The sequence below is a fragment of the Heterocephalus glaber genome, unplaced genomic scaffold, assembly GCF_053883595.1.
Source record: "Heterocephalus glaber isolate CG9 unplaced genomic scaffold, H.glaber_assembly_v1.0 deba00001429, whole genome shotgun sequence".
Lineage (NCBI taxonomy): Eukaryota > Metazoa > Chordata > Mammalia > Rodentia > Bathyergidae > Heterocephalus > Heterocephalus glaber.
In genome coordinates, this window is record NW_028258294.1 from 4,515,097 (window position 1) to 4,535,311 (window position 20,215).

At 32.2% G+C, this 20,215-nt stretch overlaps 1 protein-coding gene and 1 pseudogene across 4 annotated transcripts in view; both read left to right on the plus strand.

Moving 5' to 3' along the window:
* LOC147827850 (serine/threonine-protein kinase D3 pseudogene) overlaps window positions 1-17,526 on the plus strand; it is a 62,015-nt pseudogene extending 44,489 nt beyond the window's left edge. The window contains exon 2 of the transcript XR_015451596.1: window positions 2,230-17,526. The product of XR_015451596.1 is annotated as a serine/threonine-protein kinase D3 pseudogene (transcript). The remainder of the gene's footprint in view (window positions 1-2,229) is intronic.
* The window catches only part of Tmem135 (transmembrane protein 135), a 246,159-nt gene that overhangs the window by 146,887 nt on the left and 79,057 nt on the right, over window positions 1-20,215 (plus strand). For all 3 annotated transcript variants that reach the window (XM_004868215.3, XM_087212256.1, XM_087212255.1), the window contains one exon: window positions 17,533-17,579. In XM_004868215.3, the coding sequence (XP_004868272.1) occupies window positions 17,533-17,579 (47 nt within the window). The remainder of the gene's footprint in view (window positions 1-17,532; window positions 17,580-20,215) is intronic.

The following is a 20,215-nucleotide window of genomic DNA, read 5'->3' on the forward strand; positions in this document are numbered from 1 at the left end:
GTAATTCACATATATCTAGGAGTCTATCTATTTTTCCTGCATTTTTCATCTTAATACAATACAAGTTCTTGAAGTAGGTATTGATGATCCTCAGGATTTCTGCAGGACACATTGTGATTTCAGCCTTTTCATTCTTAATTGCATGTATTTGAGTCTTTCTTTTTTTAAAGGGATAAGAGGAAAAAATAGAGAAACAAAAGAAGAGAAAGAGATTAGAAGAAGGGCTGAAGGACAAAGGAAGATTACTTAGGCTTTGGGAACCTGGAGAAGAAAATAGGAGGGCAAGAAAGGTAGAAAAAGCCAAAACAAAAACAAAATAAAACAAAAAACTAAAACCAGTGTTCAGTCATGAAAAAACAAAAACAAGCAATCAAAGAAAAAACCAAAAGGAAAGAAAAGAAGAGATTTCTGTGCGATTTCAAGCCTGTGGTTATCTTCTGGGGTACACAGTTTTGTGGTAGTGCCCATTTGGACGTTTCTCTGCTGTCACTGGTAGACAAAGGAACCACACAGAGCTCAGATCTGTGTTGGATGATCCCAGCAAGCCTGCAATAGGATTAGGGTAGGGTGCTAGATAATCCTAGCAAACCTGCAGTACATGTAAGGGAGGGTGTTGCTTATTTAAGGGAGGGTGTTGATTATGATGCTTTGTGCTCTGCAGAAGTTAAGGCTGATTATGGCCTCTGTTTGTAGGGTTGGTGCCTACAGAGCTCTGGGTGTCTCTCGCTGGCCTGACCTTGGCTCCCTGACCCTGGATGTCTCTTGTGGTTGTCCCTCACACAATCAATAGGAATCCTGAGATGAAGCCAGCCCACTGCTGCTCTGAGTCCTGGGTTCAGTAGGCCCCTCCTTAAAATGGCATCTGTCCAAGTTCCCTGTCCAGGGGACTTGGAAGTCCCTTGGACCAGAGTCACTCACCAGCAGTTGTAGTTCACAGCATCCACAGCTCATTCCTCTGGAGGTCTCTGGAGTTACCTGGCCTCACTGTGTCTCCGTATCTTTGAGCTTTTTCCCTCTAGCTGTGAGCTGGGAGCCAGGAAGAAAGTGCAATTTGCCCTCTTTTTTCTTCATTGAAATTTGTCTCTTCACTTTCTTTCTGGGCTCCAGTTTTCCCTTGAGGTCTTTCCTGGGTCCCTGGGATCCACCTCCCTCCTTGTTTTCTTCCTCAGGTTTTTATATTTCAGTGTCTGGATTCTGAATCTCAGAGAGATTGGTTTGTTGTTTTTTACTGCTCCTGTCTTCCTGTAAATGAATGTGGAGGTCGTTTATGTGTCTCTTATACTTCTGACCTACAAAGGGATCAAGTTATGGAGGTTATCATCTTACACTTGAAGGTGTACTTTTATGGAAAAATGATTAATTTCTTTTAAAACTATGAATAAAACTAGGAATTATGAATATGGCATATTTTAATACCCTAATGAGAACTGTCTAAAAATGGATTTGGCTGCTTGGTAAAATTGAGAGTTTTCTATTCTATGAGATGTGTATGTAACAGTAATTTATTTATGGTCATTACAGAGTGAATTCATGTACCAGAAAAGTAGTTAGATTAGATAGTTTTCAGGGCTCTTTTATTGTTTGAGATTGCATGAGTGTTCCAAGTCTCGAGGTTTTGTATAAGGGAGTGATTCCAGCTGGTTTAAGTGTTGTTCATATTCTAAAAGATATTTTGCAATATTTCGAGATATATTTGGTTTCCATCTTTGAGGGAAGGGTACAGGATATATTATCTAACATATAGAATCCAGGAATACTGCTAAACATCCTGCAATAGAGGATACTTCCCTGTAGCCAAATAACAAGATATAATTCACCTCCAAAAGTTAGAAGTGTTATAGTTGAAGAATTTTGCTAAAATGATTTGGCTGAGTGACTTAGATGGTGGTCCATTTGATTTTTACTACTAATTTGTGCCTGAAGTTATTAAGCCAGCAGATGTGAATTAGGAAACAATTATTTTCAGTAATTTTTGCTGTGTTTTACACACCATCAATTTCATTGCTATTATGTTGTCTATGCAGGGTGTGCCTCTGTACAGTCCTTCTGGGTCTATTCTCTCTAATAACTCTTGGTCTCATCAAGCTTAGTTCCCTTGGGCCTCGTTTCTTCCATTGCCTAGATAAACTGAAAAATGAGTATTCCAACAAATGTTTATTTAGTGTTCTTTTTTTTATGATGACAATGCCTCTTCTTTTCTCTGGATGATTCATGGTGATCCTGCTACAGCCTTCCAAGATTAGCAGTTACCTATTCACAGGTCTATAAGATATGCTGTAAAATTGGTAAGTTGTCTTTCATACAAAGCATGCACACATACTTTATTAAACCAAGACAATGCAGTTCTTGTCTAATATCTATTCAAAAATTAAATTCAAACGATAGAAATATTTATATGCATTTGTATTTAGCCAATTAGAGATAGCAACTCAGAGGTAGATTAAAATATTAATGGAAGCAATTTGAGTACTATAAATTATTATTGTTAAGAATGATACACAATCACCTGGCTAAAGATCACTTAACTTTCAGGGTTGTATTGTTTTCCTGCTGGGGCTACCATTAGAAAATAATGCAGACTGGATGGATTACACAGCAGAGATTTATTGCTGTTTCCTCACTTAAACTGTCTTCTGTGCCTGTGCAGATAGAGTCAGAGAGATTGAGGGTGATCTTCGGTATCTCTTCCTCTTACAAAGTCACTGATCTTGTTGGTTTAGGGCCCCAATACTTGAGACCTCATTTAACCTCAGTAACTTCCCTAAAGGCTCTATCTCTGAATATCCTTTAACATAAAATTTTTTGGAGATGACAAAATCAGTCCATAACACAAGTTCACTGATCATCAAGAGAGAGAGAGAGAAATGATGAGGCAGTATTTTTTATTGAAACTTAGTTGGTGTAAAGAAACTACTCTGCTGTTTGTAGTTTAGTGCCATAACAATTGAAAAGTGTCACTGTGTTGTAGATAATGAGAAAACTTTTCTTCTAGTTATTCATGTTTCTAATCATCATACTACTAAGTATTGGGTATAATTGGAGAATTTATTTGCTCACATATGTTACAATACACTATAAAGATCTATATTCTAATGCAGTTTTGGAAGCAGAGTACAGTGGTACATCAAGAACTTAATTCTTTCTATGGTTCTGATCTCAAAGTGAATTGGATGAGAACCGAGTCAAATTCAATGATTAGTTTAATTGTTGACCTTATGGGGAAATTTGATTCAATTCTCATCCAATTTGGTTTCTGACCAGAATTGTGGAAACACTTAAGTTTGTGAACCAAGGTACCACTATAATTAGCAGTGTTTTAATGTTTAGTTTTCATTAAAAACTGGTTATTACACTCTTTCCTTTTTATAAAAATGAAATCATGCTTCTACACATACCTATTTATATTTTGGCTCCTAATTTGATTAATATGAGGTTAAGTATGCTTAGGATAATTCAGACACTGAGACAGTATATACCAAGAACCACCTGCTTTCCTTAAGGGTATTTTCTATTAAAACATTAATCAGACTGTTTGTTGTTAAAGACAGAATTTCCATGTGAAAACATTAGCTAATGTATACCTATACCTCATATTTGCTCTGCCCTATATTGAATACACTAGAAAAAGTACATTTAGAAATGTTCTTCCAAACATTCTGGTTTTTACCCCTTATTAGTAGTCAGGTTTATTGTAGCTTATTAAACTTTGAAAACTAGGAAGATCAAGCCATATTAGTTTAAAAATGCATTGGATATTGTAAGGAGTTATTTTTCAGGTTACAACTTTTTCCTTTTTTTATTCCTAATCATCTTAGCATGGTGATATGGAGTTGTTTTGTTCTTAATGAGATAGCGCTTATTCATCTCATTCTTAGTGTGTGAAGACAACAATGGTAGTTAGACATGGTGTTTTAGAAATATCCTGAGGATTTTCAATGTGCTGTGAGTTACACAATTTTGTTTAAGAAACATTCAGCTTTCTAAACTATAAGATACCTTTAAAATCAGACACTTATGTGTATAGATGAGAAAAATAGCTAAGTCTAAACTGTAATTTATATGAGTAAAATGAATATATTTGATCTTAATGATGATCTTAACACAGTATGTCTGTGTGTACAGTAATTTGCATTTTGAAGTTAATACTTTGGAACATAACCTAGAGCAAGTATACAATCATGTTATTGGTATTTTAAAATAAAAATCAATATGGATATATTTTAAAAAGAATTTAAGAGAATTAAGCTAAAACTCTGTAGCTATGCTAATTGCTATCAAAAGAGACTATGGAAACATTAAAAAAACACGTAAGAGAAAGTTTAAGAAAAATGTTGTCCAGTTTTTCCTAAGTCTTTTAATGAAATTTTCTGGAGGAAAATAAAAGGTAATAGAAAAAAATTAAATTTTTCCTTTCATGACAGTTTTTATTGAAGTGGATGAATATTACCAGGCTGTGAACATAATTAAGGGACTAAAATACCATGTGAGGATCACATCTGTCATTCTGAAACTTCCTAATCCTCTTAGATCTAAGTATTATAAAAAAGCACGTAAGGTAGGGACTGTATTGACATTTGTTAATGCATTACTTTGAATTAATTTACAAAGTTCAGAGAATCCTTTGTTAAGAGGATTCTGAAGCTGTGCATGTACACCTATTTGTATATACTGAATATTGACATCATCATTATAAAAGTAATGCTTGTACAAACATTTCCAAATATTGGTGCCTCAAGTTATGTGTTTGATGTTAAGCAGAGGTAGAATGCCTTGTTGCATTTTAGGTTATATAGACCAGATTTGTCCTTGAAACTGGCTATACACAAATTTTATGCAAGGTTTTGACCATATGTCATGGAATTAGAAAGCAGAAGAAAGATTTCTGTGGTAGAGATAATTCGGTAAATTGCTTCTCTAATTATTTTGGAATCCATAAGAGTTAATGTTAGATAAACTTGATTTTATAGTTGCACTGTATTTTATTACTTTGCTTATTGTTTATTAGTTTTTAATGTTACAAAAAGTCCAGGTGAGCATTTAAATTTCTTATCGTTCTAAACTCATTAGATACTGAAGGAAGTTGACTTTAAATATCAGTGGTGACTTTTTTTGTTCTTTTATCTCTCTTATCTATAAACTATTAAAATATCAGTATTTTGAAAAACGCCATTTAATATCCTTGTGTTTTTTAATGATACACTAGATGCTGAGACTGTCTTGTTGATCAGAGAGAGTGAAAAAACAGTGAAGAAAATGAAGTTTTCTTCAGCTTACCTAGCACAGTGCAGAGCCTGGATCTGTTGTTTCCTTGCTGTAATAAGAATGGAAGGGTTGAGGGAAGAAATCTTGTGTATAGCTTAATTTTGAAAGATACCAATGAAAAGTCTAAGTTCCACAGTAGACTGAGTAGAAAAGCGCTTTGATAGTTCATCTAATTCAGAGTTCAAACACATATACTCATTGTGCTTTAAGGCTTGTTTTAATGTTCATTAGAGAAAAAAATTAGTTCATGACCTTTGCTGCCTGAAGAAATGGTAATCAGTGGGAATTGAGTATGCAGAGAGGAATCTGCAGCTGGATAGAAATAGTGAGAACCAAACTAGATATGAGCAATACCATGCCTAATCAAGGAAGGATTTTCTTACGTGAATTCGGAATGAGCATGTGCCCAATGAACTGGCAGATGGCATGAGTGTAGGAGAACTAAGTGACATTCCATTACTTATATTAATAAACAAATTGTATACCCGTATGCTGTTTTTAAAACATTAAGGAGAATGGTGTATCTTATTTATTGTTGGTGGCAGTTTCTTCTTGGATTATGTACTGGTAATTGGCTCTCGGTAGACACCTAAAAAATGTGGATCTAAGCTGTAGGGCAGCTGTTGGCCATTTGTCCACAAACTAATATGGTTGGGTAAAATAGTGAGTGAGAGCTGTCTTACTTGTCCCCCTTACTGAACAGTGGTCTTCACTTTAATGGTCTTTCTTACCTTTATCAAAAGGTAAAAATCTGAATTGCACTTGATACGTGCTATTTGTATGTGGCCCTCCTGTGACCTTTAAAAAGTAATCTGAAAGCTCTTATTTATTTTTGTAAAGTCTCTGAAGGAAGACATATCACCCTAAGCCTCTTTCTTACTGTTATTTGAGGTTAATGGGAATACCACCCTTTGGATGAAAATAACAAAATTACTACAAATTATCTGTGTGTAACAAGGAGGCTTCACTTGAGTGACCTGTCTACTTTGCCCTGCTGAAAACACAATATTTTTTCAGCTGTAACTTTGCCCTGAGTTCATATAGCACCTTTCTCCTCTGGCTCCTCCATTTTTTCTCCTGAAATGAAAAAATAAAACTGTTCGGTAGTGTTAGGATAAAAAAATGTTCCCTTATAGAGTTATATAAACACATTGGGAAACTGGTGCATGCAGTTTCTCTTTTTGTCTCACTCCATATGTAAACAAGTGAGGTTTTTAGCTTTTGTTTATAATATTTGGATTCTTTATTTTGGAATTTGAAAAATTGTATTTTTTAGATCTATGTTTCTTCACTAGAATAAATATTTTACAGAAGTTTTGAGGATTATGGAATTTTCTTATCATTTTCACTTTTGTTAAATCCAGCTCTTTATGTAACACAGATACTGTATCTTAATTTAATGTCTTATTTGGTGTGCAGTACTATAGTAGATATTTCATAATTCAGTTGAATGAAATTTGTAAAAGCTGTTAAGTCCTTAATGAGATTTAAAAAGTCTTTGAAATTCTTGACAGATCAGGGGCTTTGAATCTCACCTGGTTTCAAAATCTGGCTCATGTTACAGAACTATATCTCTAAACCTCACCTGTAAAGAGGAGTATTACATAAAACCTTGTATGTCATGTATGTAATACAACACGTGAGATATACAATGACAATAACATTGACAGTTAATGATGTCTTTACACTCTTAATTTAATTATACTGAATTCTGAAATATTCTGCCTCACATCTTGCTATTAAAAATATTAGAAACATTATAAGGATTATTTTTACTGTAGAAGCACAGTAGCCACTAAACCAGCAATAATAAAATATTTTCTAGAAGTAGAATGGTATAATTGAAAGCCTCGGGTTTGAAGTGAAATAGTTTGAGTTTTATTTCAGCCCCATAAATATTCTGTGATTTTTAGGTGAGTAATTTATCTTCTGAGTCCATTTGCCTCACATTTAAAATGTAAATGGTAAAAATCTATATACAAGGGCTCTTTTGAAGGTTAAAGACAATATTTAAAAAATAGCCAGTGCTTGGCACTGTTAATAATTCTTATTTTTTCTCTACTTTCCCTTTTCTCTGTTTTCTGGCCTCTTTATTTTTACTTACCTTCATTAACTAACAATCTTTAATTATCTCACACTTCCTTTTGTCTCGTCAGGCTTCCTTTTTACATGTATTTCCTTCCTTGTTTATTTTGAATTACTCTCTTTTGGAGGCGTTATTCAAGATTGAAACCAGGGCCTTTGCACTAAGTGGCATCACCACTCACTGCTCATCACCCCCCATTGCCCCCTTTAAAGTTTTAAACTTTGACACAAGGTCTCACTAAATCCCTAAATTGCCCAGACTGGGCTGGGACTTGTGATCCTACAGTGCTGGAATTACATATGTGCCCCTCTTCTTCTGGTTTGAATTGCATTTTTAATGGGTTGTCATGTGGCCAATTAATTAACCATAACATACAGGAATTTATCTTGATGACTTTTAAATATAATTTATTCCAGTTAACTGTATTTCTTCTACAGGATAGTAATGGAGATGTGCACAAAGTGCAGTAGGTATTTGATAATAACGTCTAATTGGTTGTGTAGTTACATCTCTGAGAGTATGCTTTCAATGAGTATTTTATTTGATGATTGTATTTTCTTTTAAATTATTAAATATCGATTGGATTTGTACATAATGTAAATATTTATCTGTAATTCTTCAATTAGTGGGCTGTTCTAAACTATGTATTTTAAAAATATATGCCAGCAGAACTAGAATTTTTAATAAAGTTGTTTTATTTACTGAATATTGAAAATTTCTGTTACATATTTTAAATTCTTTAATTTTTACAGAAGATACAGCTTACCTATTTACCATAAAAGAGTGTGCTATAGGCTGTACTTCCCAGCTAGTATCTAACCTTGCTGTTTATACAACTAGAAAATTTCAAGGTTAATATGTTGCCAGAGTTTCTTTGCTGACCTTGAAGATACAAATCAAGAATGTGAGCAGTGAAAGGTGAGACTAGACCCAGGTTTCTGTTATATTTAATTCCTTATACTTAATTCAGTCAAAGTAAGGAATTTTATTTGCTTGGCATAAACATAAATTCTAAGGTTTATGTCAGTATATGTTAGTGACAGTTTACTTTGAAATAAAGTTGCTGTACACTGAAAAATGTTGATTCATAAAATGATAGAATTTCGGAGGTCTTATGGATTCTATAAGTTAATATGACTTTTTTAACGTATGAAAAGTTAAGGCTTAAGGAACGGAAGTGATGTGTGTAAGTTTATAGACTTATTCTGGAAACCTGAGACTTCTTTCTTCCTTTTGGTCTGACATTTGTGGCTCTAAATTCTCCATAAGATTTTGGTAGTTTTCCTGTATTTATTTTATCAAGGAATGGAACTTAAGCTGCTAATTCAAAATAAGTGAATTGTTTAAAAAAATGTTAAATATGAATTATACAAAGATTATTTAATTTGTAAGGCAGTACATAGCTCTTACAGTTGAAAATAGTGCTATTTAAATTTATGCATTATCTAGAGAAAATACAGTATTACAATAATGATTTTAAACAATTTAAAATATGTAACTGGAACTTCAATATTAATGATTTGTATATACTGATACAAATGTACAATATATATTTTATATTATGTATCTTTGAACACACATTTTAAACTGTAATAATACTCTCATCATCTAGTAAGGGTTGTTTGCCAGGAGACCAGACAATAGTTTGTTTTTCAGAAAAGTTGAAAATGCTTAGTATTGTCAAAAGTTTGGGTTTTTTTGTTTTTTGGTTTTTTTTTTTGGTACCAGAGATTGAACTCAGGTCCTTGCACTTGCACAGCAGGCGGCGAAACCACTGAGCTAAATCCCTGGCCCATTGTTTGGGATTTTTAAAAGTCTATAAATGGGAGTTCTGTTCAGTTCCTTGAAAGATGGCAGTTGTAAGTAGAAACTAACATCATTATTAAAAACTTCATATAATAAATCAAAAGACTACCCGTCTGTTAAGTGAGGACTTTGTCTTCTGAGACTTTATATTTTAAATAAGTTGTAGTAGTGACATAAAGTGTATAGAACTTCCAAATTATTATTTAAATACATTGATTAATTAAAATAGCAATATTATTTGGTGTTTTGGTGAGTTCTGCCAGTAGGATAAATACTTCTAGAATATTATATTAGAATGATTTGTTGATATGCTTATTATATTCCCTTCCACATGGAGTTCCTCTATCAGCCATCAAGTATTAGGTAACTTTTCTTAATATTCTGAGAACATTGTGGATAGTGAGTAAATAAATAAAGGAGGGTGAGAATGTGTGGTTTTTTGTTCTGTTTCACTTCAAGATCATGAGGGCTCCTGACAATCCAGAGCTTAGCTCTCTATTTCTGTTTTGTTGACTTGCTGAGCTAAAGTATTAGAAACATATGACACCAAATCAATTTTAGTTGAATGAATGAGTGGTTATATGTCTAAAATATAAATGAAGTACAGATGTGGCAAGTGGAAATTTATTGCTTCTCCAGAAAAGAGACATGAATTTCAGCATTTTTTTAAGTAATAGAAGAAAGAGAATCTCATTGAATATAAGGGGGTAGTGAAGGTGGTGTAGCAAGGAACATCATTGTCTTTGAACACAAAGAAGAAGGAGTGGCCAAAGGCACTGGGGACAAAGAACATGTTAAAGAAAGGCAGAAGAGTCCTATGCCAGAAAGTAGTAAAGTGGACCATGTGTCAGGTCTTTAGTAGGCTTTAAAATGACTCCAGTATATGTTTTAACCATTTTGAGGCTTAAATGATAAAACCACTTTCTTTATCATGCCATATTCCTGTTGGGCCATATTTACATTAGGTATTTATATTTCTGGTTATTTGAAAGATTTAAAAGTAACCATGTATTGTGATTTTGTTTGTTACTGCCTTGAAAAGCATGGTTTTCATATAATTTTACATGACCTAATAATGACAGCAATAATAAAGTTTTTCCTGAAAATTTTGTAAGCTCTATAGCAGGAAACAATGTATTGTAAATCTGTCATACCCTGCAAAGTCATTCCATAGAGAACAGTATTGTTCAGCTGAATGAACTTTGCTTTCATATTGTTACGGTTTGTGTCCAGTTGTTCTTTTAGCTTAGTATATTATGAAACTACCTTTGATGATTATTTTTTATTTAACATCTACATTCTGTGATAATATTGAAATTAATTCTGTTTTCATTACATATATCTAGCTTCACAAAACAAAAATGTAATAAATAAATGAGTGAAAATGGATGAATGAACAAATAAACAAATAAAGGTTACCAACCTGGGAGGAGGCTCAGCTTCACTTATTGAAGAAATGCAACTATGAGTTAGCATTTGCTTGACTAATCAGATTATCAAAGATAAAACAGTTTGGTAAAACAGTTTTTATGGGTATAGGGAAATAACTAGTGTAAGAATATAACTACTTTTCATATGTTATTGGTGGAGTGTGTGTATTACCATAATATTCTTGGCAATATTTGTCAAAAATGTACGTATCCTTCACCTCAGTCTAGTAAGAATGCCTGTATCAAAAGACTGAAAATAACAAGTGTTAGAGAGAAAGTAGAGAAAAGGAAACCCTTGCACAGTATTAATGGAAATATTAATTAGTACAGCCATTATGGAAAACAGTATAGATATTTCTCAATAAACTAACCCTAAAATAAAACTACCACGTGATTCAGCAGTCTCAATCCTGAGTACATCCAAAGGAAATGAAATCAGTTTTTCAGAGAGACATAATTACTATAGATACCACTATTCACAAAACCCAACAAAAAGAAGCAACCAAAGTGTCCATCATCTAATAAATAGATTAAAAAATGTGGTATGTATATGCAATGGAATATTCAGCCATCTAAGAGTAAAATCTTGTTATTTGTGACAACATGGATGGAACTGGAGATATTTTAAATGAAGTATAACAAGCACAGAAATATAAGCACTGCATGGTCTCATTCATATATGGAATCTATAAAAGTTGATCTCATAGAAGTTGAGAATAGAGTGGTGGTTACAAGAGCTCAGAGAGGGAAGTAGGGAGGGCAAGGTGGGGTAGGTTGATAGTAAGTTCCAGTTAGGATTAAGAAGTTCTCATGTTCCTGCACAGAAAGGCAACTTTGGATAACAGTATTGACTGTGCCTTTCACTTAGGTATTTTGAAAGTTTTTACTATAAAGAAATGATAAATGTTTGAGGATATATAAATTTATTTAACCATTTTACAATATATACATGTATTGAAACATCTGATACCCTTTATGTGTTCAAGTTTTGTTTTTTGTTTTTATGCATCAATTAAAAATAATTAAAAATATGTCTTTTGACATAGTAAATCTAGTTATAAGGATTTATCTCCAGAGATGTAAGTGTACATCTTCAAAATATTTTCATATTCGAATATATTTATTGCATCAACTTCAAAATCTATTCATAGAAAGTTTTAAATCTCAGCATTTCCATATATATGTTTGTATGTATGTATAAATTTTTTAAGAAGAAGGCAGTATCCCTATTATATATGTACAAAGGCATATACATATATTCAAAATTTGACACAGACTAGAGTTTTTTTCATTATCCTTTTGTTATTATTTGAATTTTTGTTTTTAGTGTGTGCATGCATTACTTATCTTGTTTAAGTCTTAACAGCTTTTTTTGAGATGCTATAAAATTTGACAAAGCTTGAATTAATGTTTTTTATTTACAGTTGTGTATGTATCTATTCCTATAGTGTAATTTTAGAACATTGTACTCATTGTAGTATCTCTGCATCACTCATAACTTCCCTGGCTTTAGGCACCTACTGTTTTATTTTGTGTAAATAGATTTACTTATATTGGAATTTCATACAATAATATCATACAACATGTGTTACAGTATTCTGTACTTCATTTCTTTCACTTAGTGTGATTTTTTTTTTTTTTTTTTTGGTACCGGGGATCGAACTTGGGACCTTGCGCTTGCGAGGCAGGCACCGGAACCACTGAGCTAAATCCCCGGCATGTGATGTTTTTGTGGCTCACTCATATTGTAATATGATAAACATCTTAAAAATTAAAATATTTTAAATTTTAAAATTACTTATCCTGTTTTAAGTATATTGCACAAGTATTATGAATTGGTTGGGAACTACAAAGGAATTATTTCTTGTTAGTAGCTACCATTTCTTGAATACCTGTGATGTATCAGTCATTGTACTAGGCTTTTTGCATATTATATCATAGCATTTAATCCTTTTTTTTTTTTTCTGGTACTGAGGATGGAACTCATGACCTTGTGCTTACAAGGCAGGTGCAGTGCCACTGAGCTAAATCTCTGGCCTTGTAGCATTTAATCCTTGGAATGTATGTAATAAGCAGTATTATTACTACAAATGAACAAATTAAGTGATGTTGTGTTTTGTGTTGATTTACCAAATGTATAAAAAGATATAAATATAAAAGTGTGTGTGCAGGCATATACTTTAAAGTCAGAATTAAAATAAATGAAGTGCTATATAACATTGCCAAACTACACAGTGAAAAAGTCATTCATTAGTATAGGTGTCCAGTAGAAGTTTTTGCAGTGATAAGGATGGTCTGTTCCATTCTGTCTTTGACGGTAGCCATTACCCCCTATGGCTGTATATTACATGATAATATGGATAGTATGAAATTGAATTTAATATTATTTAATTTAACCACATTCTACTTTTGCCCAAGATATATTAGCAGTGATTGAATTTATTGTCCCAAGTGAAGCAACTGAACAATTTGAAAAAGTGAACAAAAATACAGTGGTTTTTAAGAAGCTAGATAATAGATACTGAAGGACAAGGATCCCTGAGATTTGAGAAACAAATGAAAGGAACCCTATTAGTACCAGAGCTTATACCTCGAGAGAATTTTCCAGTCATGGGGCAAAGAGGAGTCAGTCAGGATTTGGTTAAGGAAATCAGTTTGAAAGTGTGGGCAGACCATGTCGGACAGAGTTCACAGAACAGAAGTTTAGGGAAGAACATACTCAGCTCATTAAAGGTTAGGACATGCATGTGAGGAAACTAACCCAGGCCAAGGAAAGAACAACCTCTAAAGGATTAGAGGTCTTTGAGTGATTGGTACTCAAACAGAAGTAGGAATAGTGTCTATTCCTTTTAGCAAACCATGCTAGAAAATCTCAAGAATCTTGTTGCATTGGGTAAAGAACAAGTAAGGTTTTATCTCAGTAATGGACAATTATTAGCCCTAGATTGAGCTCTACTGCAGGAACTCCTAAAATATTTTAAAAACAAGTCCTTAAAAGGACTTGATTAAACTGTGTCTCAGAACAAAGCTTAAGAAGTTTTTATGGAAATACAAAATATCTAGTGTCCATCAAGGTAAAATTCAAAATGCCTGACATCAAGTACATGATTACCATTGTACAGTAAGAAACAGAAAATTTAATTCATAATGAAGAGATAAATCAGTCAGTTAATACCAAGTCACATCTGACAAAGATGTTAACAGGCAAGACATTAAAGAGAATTATAAATCCAATAGTTTAAAGAAGCTAGAGATATGAAAAATAAAATAACCTAAATCAAATTTCTAGAAATGAAAATTACAGTGAGGTGCAAAATTTATTAGATAGCATCAATGGCAAATTATACTTGCAGAAGAACTATTAGTGAATTTTAAGATACAACAATAGAAAACAATCCAAAATGAAAGGGAAAAGAATTTTTTTCAGAATAAGTTGTGGGACAGATTCAGGCAATGAATTAGAGTCCCTGAAGGAAGGGAAAATAGAGAAGAAAAAAATATTTTATCAAACAACAGCTGAAAATTTTTCACATTTGATGTAAACTGTAAACTCCCATCCAAAAAAGTTGATGAAACTCTAGTACAAGGAACATGATGAGAGCAAAGACATTAGAGTGATAACTTTAAAATGCTGAAAGAAAACAATCCATCAACCTCGTCTTTATTTTTTCAATGTTTATTTTTTATTAGTACATTTTTACAGTACATAATGATCACTTTCCTACTCACTAGCCTGGAGTCCTATACCTAGCAAAAGTGTGTTTCAAAACAAAGTACAAACAGTTTCAGCCCCAGATTTTAAAAGTGATAAAAATGTAGCAATGAGTTTATTTTGTACACACACTCTTACACAATAGATAGTATCAACAGCAGAAAGGTCAGGAAACTAGAGATAAAAATATATTTTTGTATAACTCTCATACCATATGGTAAGTGGTGTAATATTTGAATATAGACTATAGCAATTTAAAGCTATGTAGTATAAACAGTAAAATAAGCCAATAAAGGAGAGAAAATGAAATCATAAAAAAGCAATTAATTAAAAAAAACAGGTAGGAAAAAGTGTTTCAGGTATTTTATCACAGTGATGGAAAGCTGTGACAAACCCACTTGGTTAAAAATAAATTTTTTCTTGAGCATGTTTAATTAATTGACATAATTTTAAACATATTTTACATTAAATTTCCATCTTTCTTGATGTAATCCAGAGTCCTTGCAGTGACTGTTGATTTGATTCCCTAGCTTATTACTCATTTTATTGTCCTTGCTAATAAGTTTATGCTTCCTTGACCACTCTATAGAAAACAGTCTCCACTCTCCTGCATTTCTCTTTTTTATCCATATTTTTGTCCAAACATTCTACCTGACATATTAATTTATTTAATTATCCCATTTTACCTGAGTGGAAGTTAAATTTCATGAGGACAGAGACTTTTTATTGATACTATGTACTGTTGTAAGTTCTAGATAAACTAAAACACCTGTTACATAGTAGGTACTCAGTAAATACTTGTGGAATGAATTGCTCTCTTAGATTTATTCTTCTGCTTGTACAGATTTTCACGTCTTGATTCTCTGTTCTCTAAAAAAAAATCAAGTTTTGGTTGTTGGAAATTTGAGAAATTTCAAGAGGGGTACCTGTTTAAAACTAATTTCTTTCCAGACTATGTCTCTGGACTAGATTTTATCACTAGTCTGTTAATAACAAAACAAAAACAATATCTAGCACTTTTATAAGCATTATCTTATTGATTCTTCTCATTAGTTCAAAGCATGGAATTATTCTTAGTTTGTAGATAAGAGGATCTAAGCTTTTGGGATATTATAAGAAGCACCCAAAGTTATACAGAACAAGGATTCAAACCTAATTCCATCTTACTAAACTTACATCCTTAAACATAATTTTTATTCTCTCAGTTTCAGATGTATTATTTGTAAAGATAATTATCAGTTTAATATAAGGGCAAACAAGTTAGCATATAAGGATAAAGCATAGCTACAATTTGAGGAAAAGAGATTTTGTATATTTCTTTAAAGAAGGTAGAGAAAGGGGAAAGATTTGTGAGGCATGTGGAGAATTCCAGAGGCAATGACTAATGCACAGAAAACAAGAAACACTGGAAAACTGGGAAGGCTGACATTACCCCGTGGGGATAGAATAATGGAAAATAAGTAGAGTTTCATGATCTGGGTTTTGGTCAGAAAATTCTAACTATTAAACAAACTTATTTGGATTTTAATTTTAATTAATCTGTGACTTAAAATTATTTCACATCCATATATTTCTAAAAACTTTAGTAAAACATGTATTATAGGTGGTGTATTTTTAAAGGCAGTGGAAAGGAGAGGTAGAGGAAGGGTGAGGAGAAGGAAGGAGTTTGCTTATAAGGGAAAGATTTTATATAAATTATTTAATTATTGTTATATAAACATACATATTTGTTTAGCAGTAATTAATACCATTTTAGAGGGTTGTTATATTTATATATTTCTAAGCTATTCAGGTTGTATTTGTAATACTTATCTTAGGCTAAGATTGCATACTTGTCAAGCTTAATTTGTAATAGCTAACCTTGCACTTTCCTCAAGTTGACTAGATGTTTGTGTTGGGAATAGCAAAATGCTGTTTTTTACTATTTTCCTTTTTCTTGTTCTTGTGTTTAGTCTTTTGTAGATCAAAGATTGTTCATTTCTTACTTGTCTGAGATGTGAAGCCATTGGTAATCCTCATACTTAGTTTACACTTGTTAATATAAGAATACATTTTACAACTTCCTTTTCATTTCTTTTTCCTTTTTCATATGTTAAAAACAATTTTATAGAGATCCACTTTGTTGAGATAACTAAGCCTTTAATTAGATCTAGTGTTCTGGATTCCTTCCATGTACCAGTCTAATATGTTTATGACATTTTTGAGGGAACCTTCAGAAGAATTCAGATGTAATGTGTATTATTATTATTATTATTATTATTGGTATTGGGAATCAAGCTCTGGACCTTGGGCTCGCAAGGTAGGCGCCAGAACCACTGAGCTAAATCCCCGCACCCTTGTAGTGTGTATTCTTAAGCCTGCTTTTAGTGGAATTTTTAAATAGCTAGTCTGTATTCCATAAAGAATGATTATGTCATTATGATGACCTTTTCTTATTAATTATAATTGGCTGCCAGTTGGACTGTATTTTACAAGTTAAAAGTCCTTCTTGTTTTGATATAATGGTTAATAGGTTTTCAGATTAATCCACTGACTTGAATTTATAAAACCTATTATCCTTGTTCTGAAGTTACTTACCTTTTTGGGTATTCTGATAGCCAAGTTGAAAAGTCACCTATTCCTACTTTTGAAACTGTTCTATTCAATCGACATAACATGTGTATGTGTGCGTGTGTGTGCGTGTGCGCGCATGCATGTGTGTATGTTTTCGATCCATGTATATGGGTTCCATATCTATAGATTCAACATACTCCTGATTGAAAATATTGAGAAGAAAAACTGCATCTGTACAGAACACGTATGGACTTCTTTTCTTGTCATTATTCCCTAAAGAATACAGTGTTAGCAACTCTTTACATAGTGCTTACATTGTATTAGGTATTATAAGTAATCTAGAAATGAAGTGTGCTGGAAGATGTGTTTGGTTATGTGCAATACCTTTTTGTATAAGGGACTTGAACATCTATGGAATTTGGTATCCATGGATTAGGATATGTTGTTCTTCATAGATAGTGAGAAACAAATATATCTATAATTCTTTCTATATAATTATTATAGTTTATTATAGCATTATAGTTTATTTGAAAGGTGAAAATATGAAATGTACGTGATTAATTTTGGATATCTTCTTATTGTTTCCAGTACAAGATTTAACAGGATATTTTGCTTCTATATGAGTCACACAATTGATGATGTCAGTGTTCTTTTGCAAGTAATGTATTTTCTCCTTGTTATAGGTCCTTTTGTTCTGCATCACAGCGGCCATGTATATGTTCTTTTTCAGGTATGTTCTGTTATCCTTACTTGTTTTAATACTCAAAGTGCTATCTTTTGTAATTTTTCAACTATGAAACTAAAGTATTCCCCAAATAATTGTGCCCCACAAATGGCATGTCCCCACACCCCCAGTGGTTAGAGAAGAATCTCAACTCCTTTGTGAATAGGGAAAAGAGAAAGACATGGAGGGAGGATTTACTTTTTTTCCTTATATTCCCTTTTTGGCTATTAATAGTCAATTAATAGTACTTAAATCCTGATAAATGAATTTTTTGTTTCTTATGGACATGATTCTATTTATTCTTTGTTTATGAAACAATCAACCTTTTAAATTTAAATAAGAAAAAGAGCCTGTAGGGTTCTATTTAAGCCTTCTGTGATGGTGACCCAGCATACTAATCAAACTTTGTAAATGTTAAGTTTATTTGTTATGTCAAAGGTATACTTTTCCTTGACATGATTCCTTTCTGAGGAACCTAGGAGGACTGTTAGGATGCCTCATGATTTGAAATGCCAACCATATAATGTATGCCATTTTCATATAACTGTAGCAGTAGGGAAATATGATTGTTGATCAGAAAGAGTCCACAACTCCATAATTTTTATTTTCAGAGCTACCAGTTGATTCCTATTTATATCCTTGTATTAAACTCATTTAAGTGTTTCTTGATTTTTCTGGGTCTGGGCAGAATCAGTCACAGCAAGAATGATCAGACTTTTAAATTTTTTACTTAATTTGCAAAGGCAATCATGGGTTTTTAATAAAATACATTTATGTTTTTTAAAAAATAAGACAATTTAATCATAGCTGTATGTTTAAGCCACTGATTCCAGGCCAGAATATCTTAATAGATGTTTGATATAGCACAATGATATGATTTGAAATTGTTTTGACTTTTATAAAAAGTATTTTATGCAAAAACAAATTACTGAAATGCTGTTTTCCTATAAAGAGACAGCTAGGTTGTTATAGAAAAACATATAAACATACAAAGTAGATAGAACTTAATCTGCAAAACATTGGTAGCAGGATTCAGAAATTTTATGTTAGTCATTAGTGACTAAAAAATTATTAGAGCTTCCTGGTAGTCTTTGAGAATTTTTTTCTTAGAGCTCTTAGGATCAAATCTAGGGCCTCAGGGATGGACATAGGGAGCTGCTCTACCACTGATTCCTAGCCCCAGCCCCAAATTTTATGACATGCTATTTTTACTGTATCTTCATGCACACTCTGGTGTTACAATGTGCATTAGGCTAGTATACCATGCACTAGACTATAGAGTCTGCTATTTTTTAATACTTTAGGAGTAGGTTTCATTTAATCAGTTTCATCATTTCATCCAAAAACTTTATAGTTATATTCACACATATCATTAGGACAGTATTGCAAAAAAGTTCACATGGTTTATTTTTATGTACTGTTCATGCTAAAGATATAGCATTCCTACTAAGGGAAATACAATCATAGAAGTTACAGTGTTAGAAACACAACTTTTGTTGACATGCATAGGAGTAAAGTATAACGTCAAGTAAATTTTCTTTGAAAATTCTTAACAGAACACATAATTAAGTGAAACAATCCTTCCCAACATGGCACTTAAATGCAACAAATGTATGCTTAATGTTTAGCATTTCTTAGTTATAAGAAGTTTTTGAGATTTACAGAAAAATTTTGTGTTGAATACATTAATAAATACTCAATTTATAAAATGGTTCTAGGAAATTATATTTTGAAGACTGCTGCCATCAACCTAGTATTTTTAGTATAGTAAGAAAATCAGCCCTGTAAATATGTGTTTTGGTACAGACCTATGGAACTTTTTCCTGTTTCAGTCACAAAGTCTGGGTTAAAAACAACAGTTTAAAATACTTTCCAGAAGGCTCAATACAAGGTTTAAGTGCCAAGATAAGCACTTTCAATTTTCTGAGGAAAAGGAGTTGTTTTTCTCACAAAAAAAAGCACTATCACCAAATTCTTAGTGTTCTTGGCAGAAGTTAGTTTGAATAACTCAACAAAAGAGATTTGGTGAATGGTGAAATAAAACCATTTATGTAGTACCACAATGAAACAAAACAATGTTATGTTTTTCTGAACTGTGGCTTGTATTTAGAATAACCAAGCAATATTATACATACCATTTGGTAAAGTCCATTGCATTTGAATATTTTTGAAATTAAATTTTATTATAAGTGTAGATATTTTTAGACATTTATTCAAATTGTTAATTATTTTAACTTAATTGCATAAAATTGGATAATTAGATATCAAATATTGTCCTTAGGACTCCTTTTATGTTAGCCTCTTTTGGCAAGAGGATAAACGAAAAATAGTATGCTTAAATGACTCAGCTTGTGTTTTTCTTCTAATCTGTAAATGATAAAAAGGGAAGTAAAACCTGTTTTTATACAGAGAAAATGTATCAAAGTTTATTTGTTTGTTTTTCTTATTTTCCGTTAATGAAAGAACTTGAGGAAGTAGTTGCCATAAGTATTTTCTAAAAGAGTTACTGGCTGGGATGGTTAGTGTGAGTTTATTTAAAAAGCAATACAATGTTTTTGATATTGGAAACTATGTTTAACAAAATGTGTAATGAAATATTTTACTTTTGCATAGCTTTTAATATTTTTTTATAGTTTGTTCAC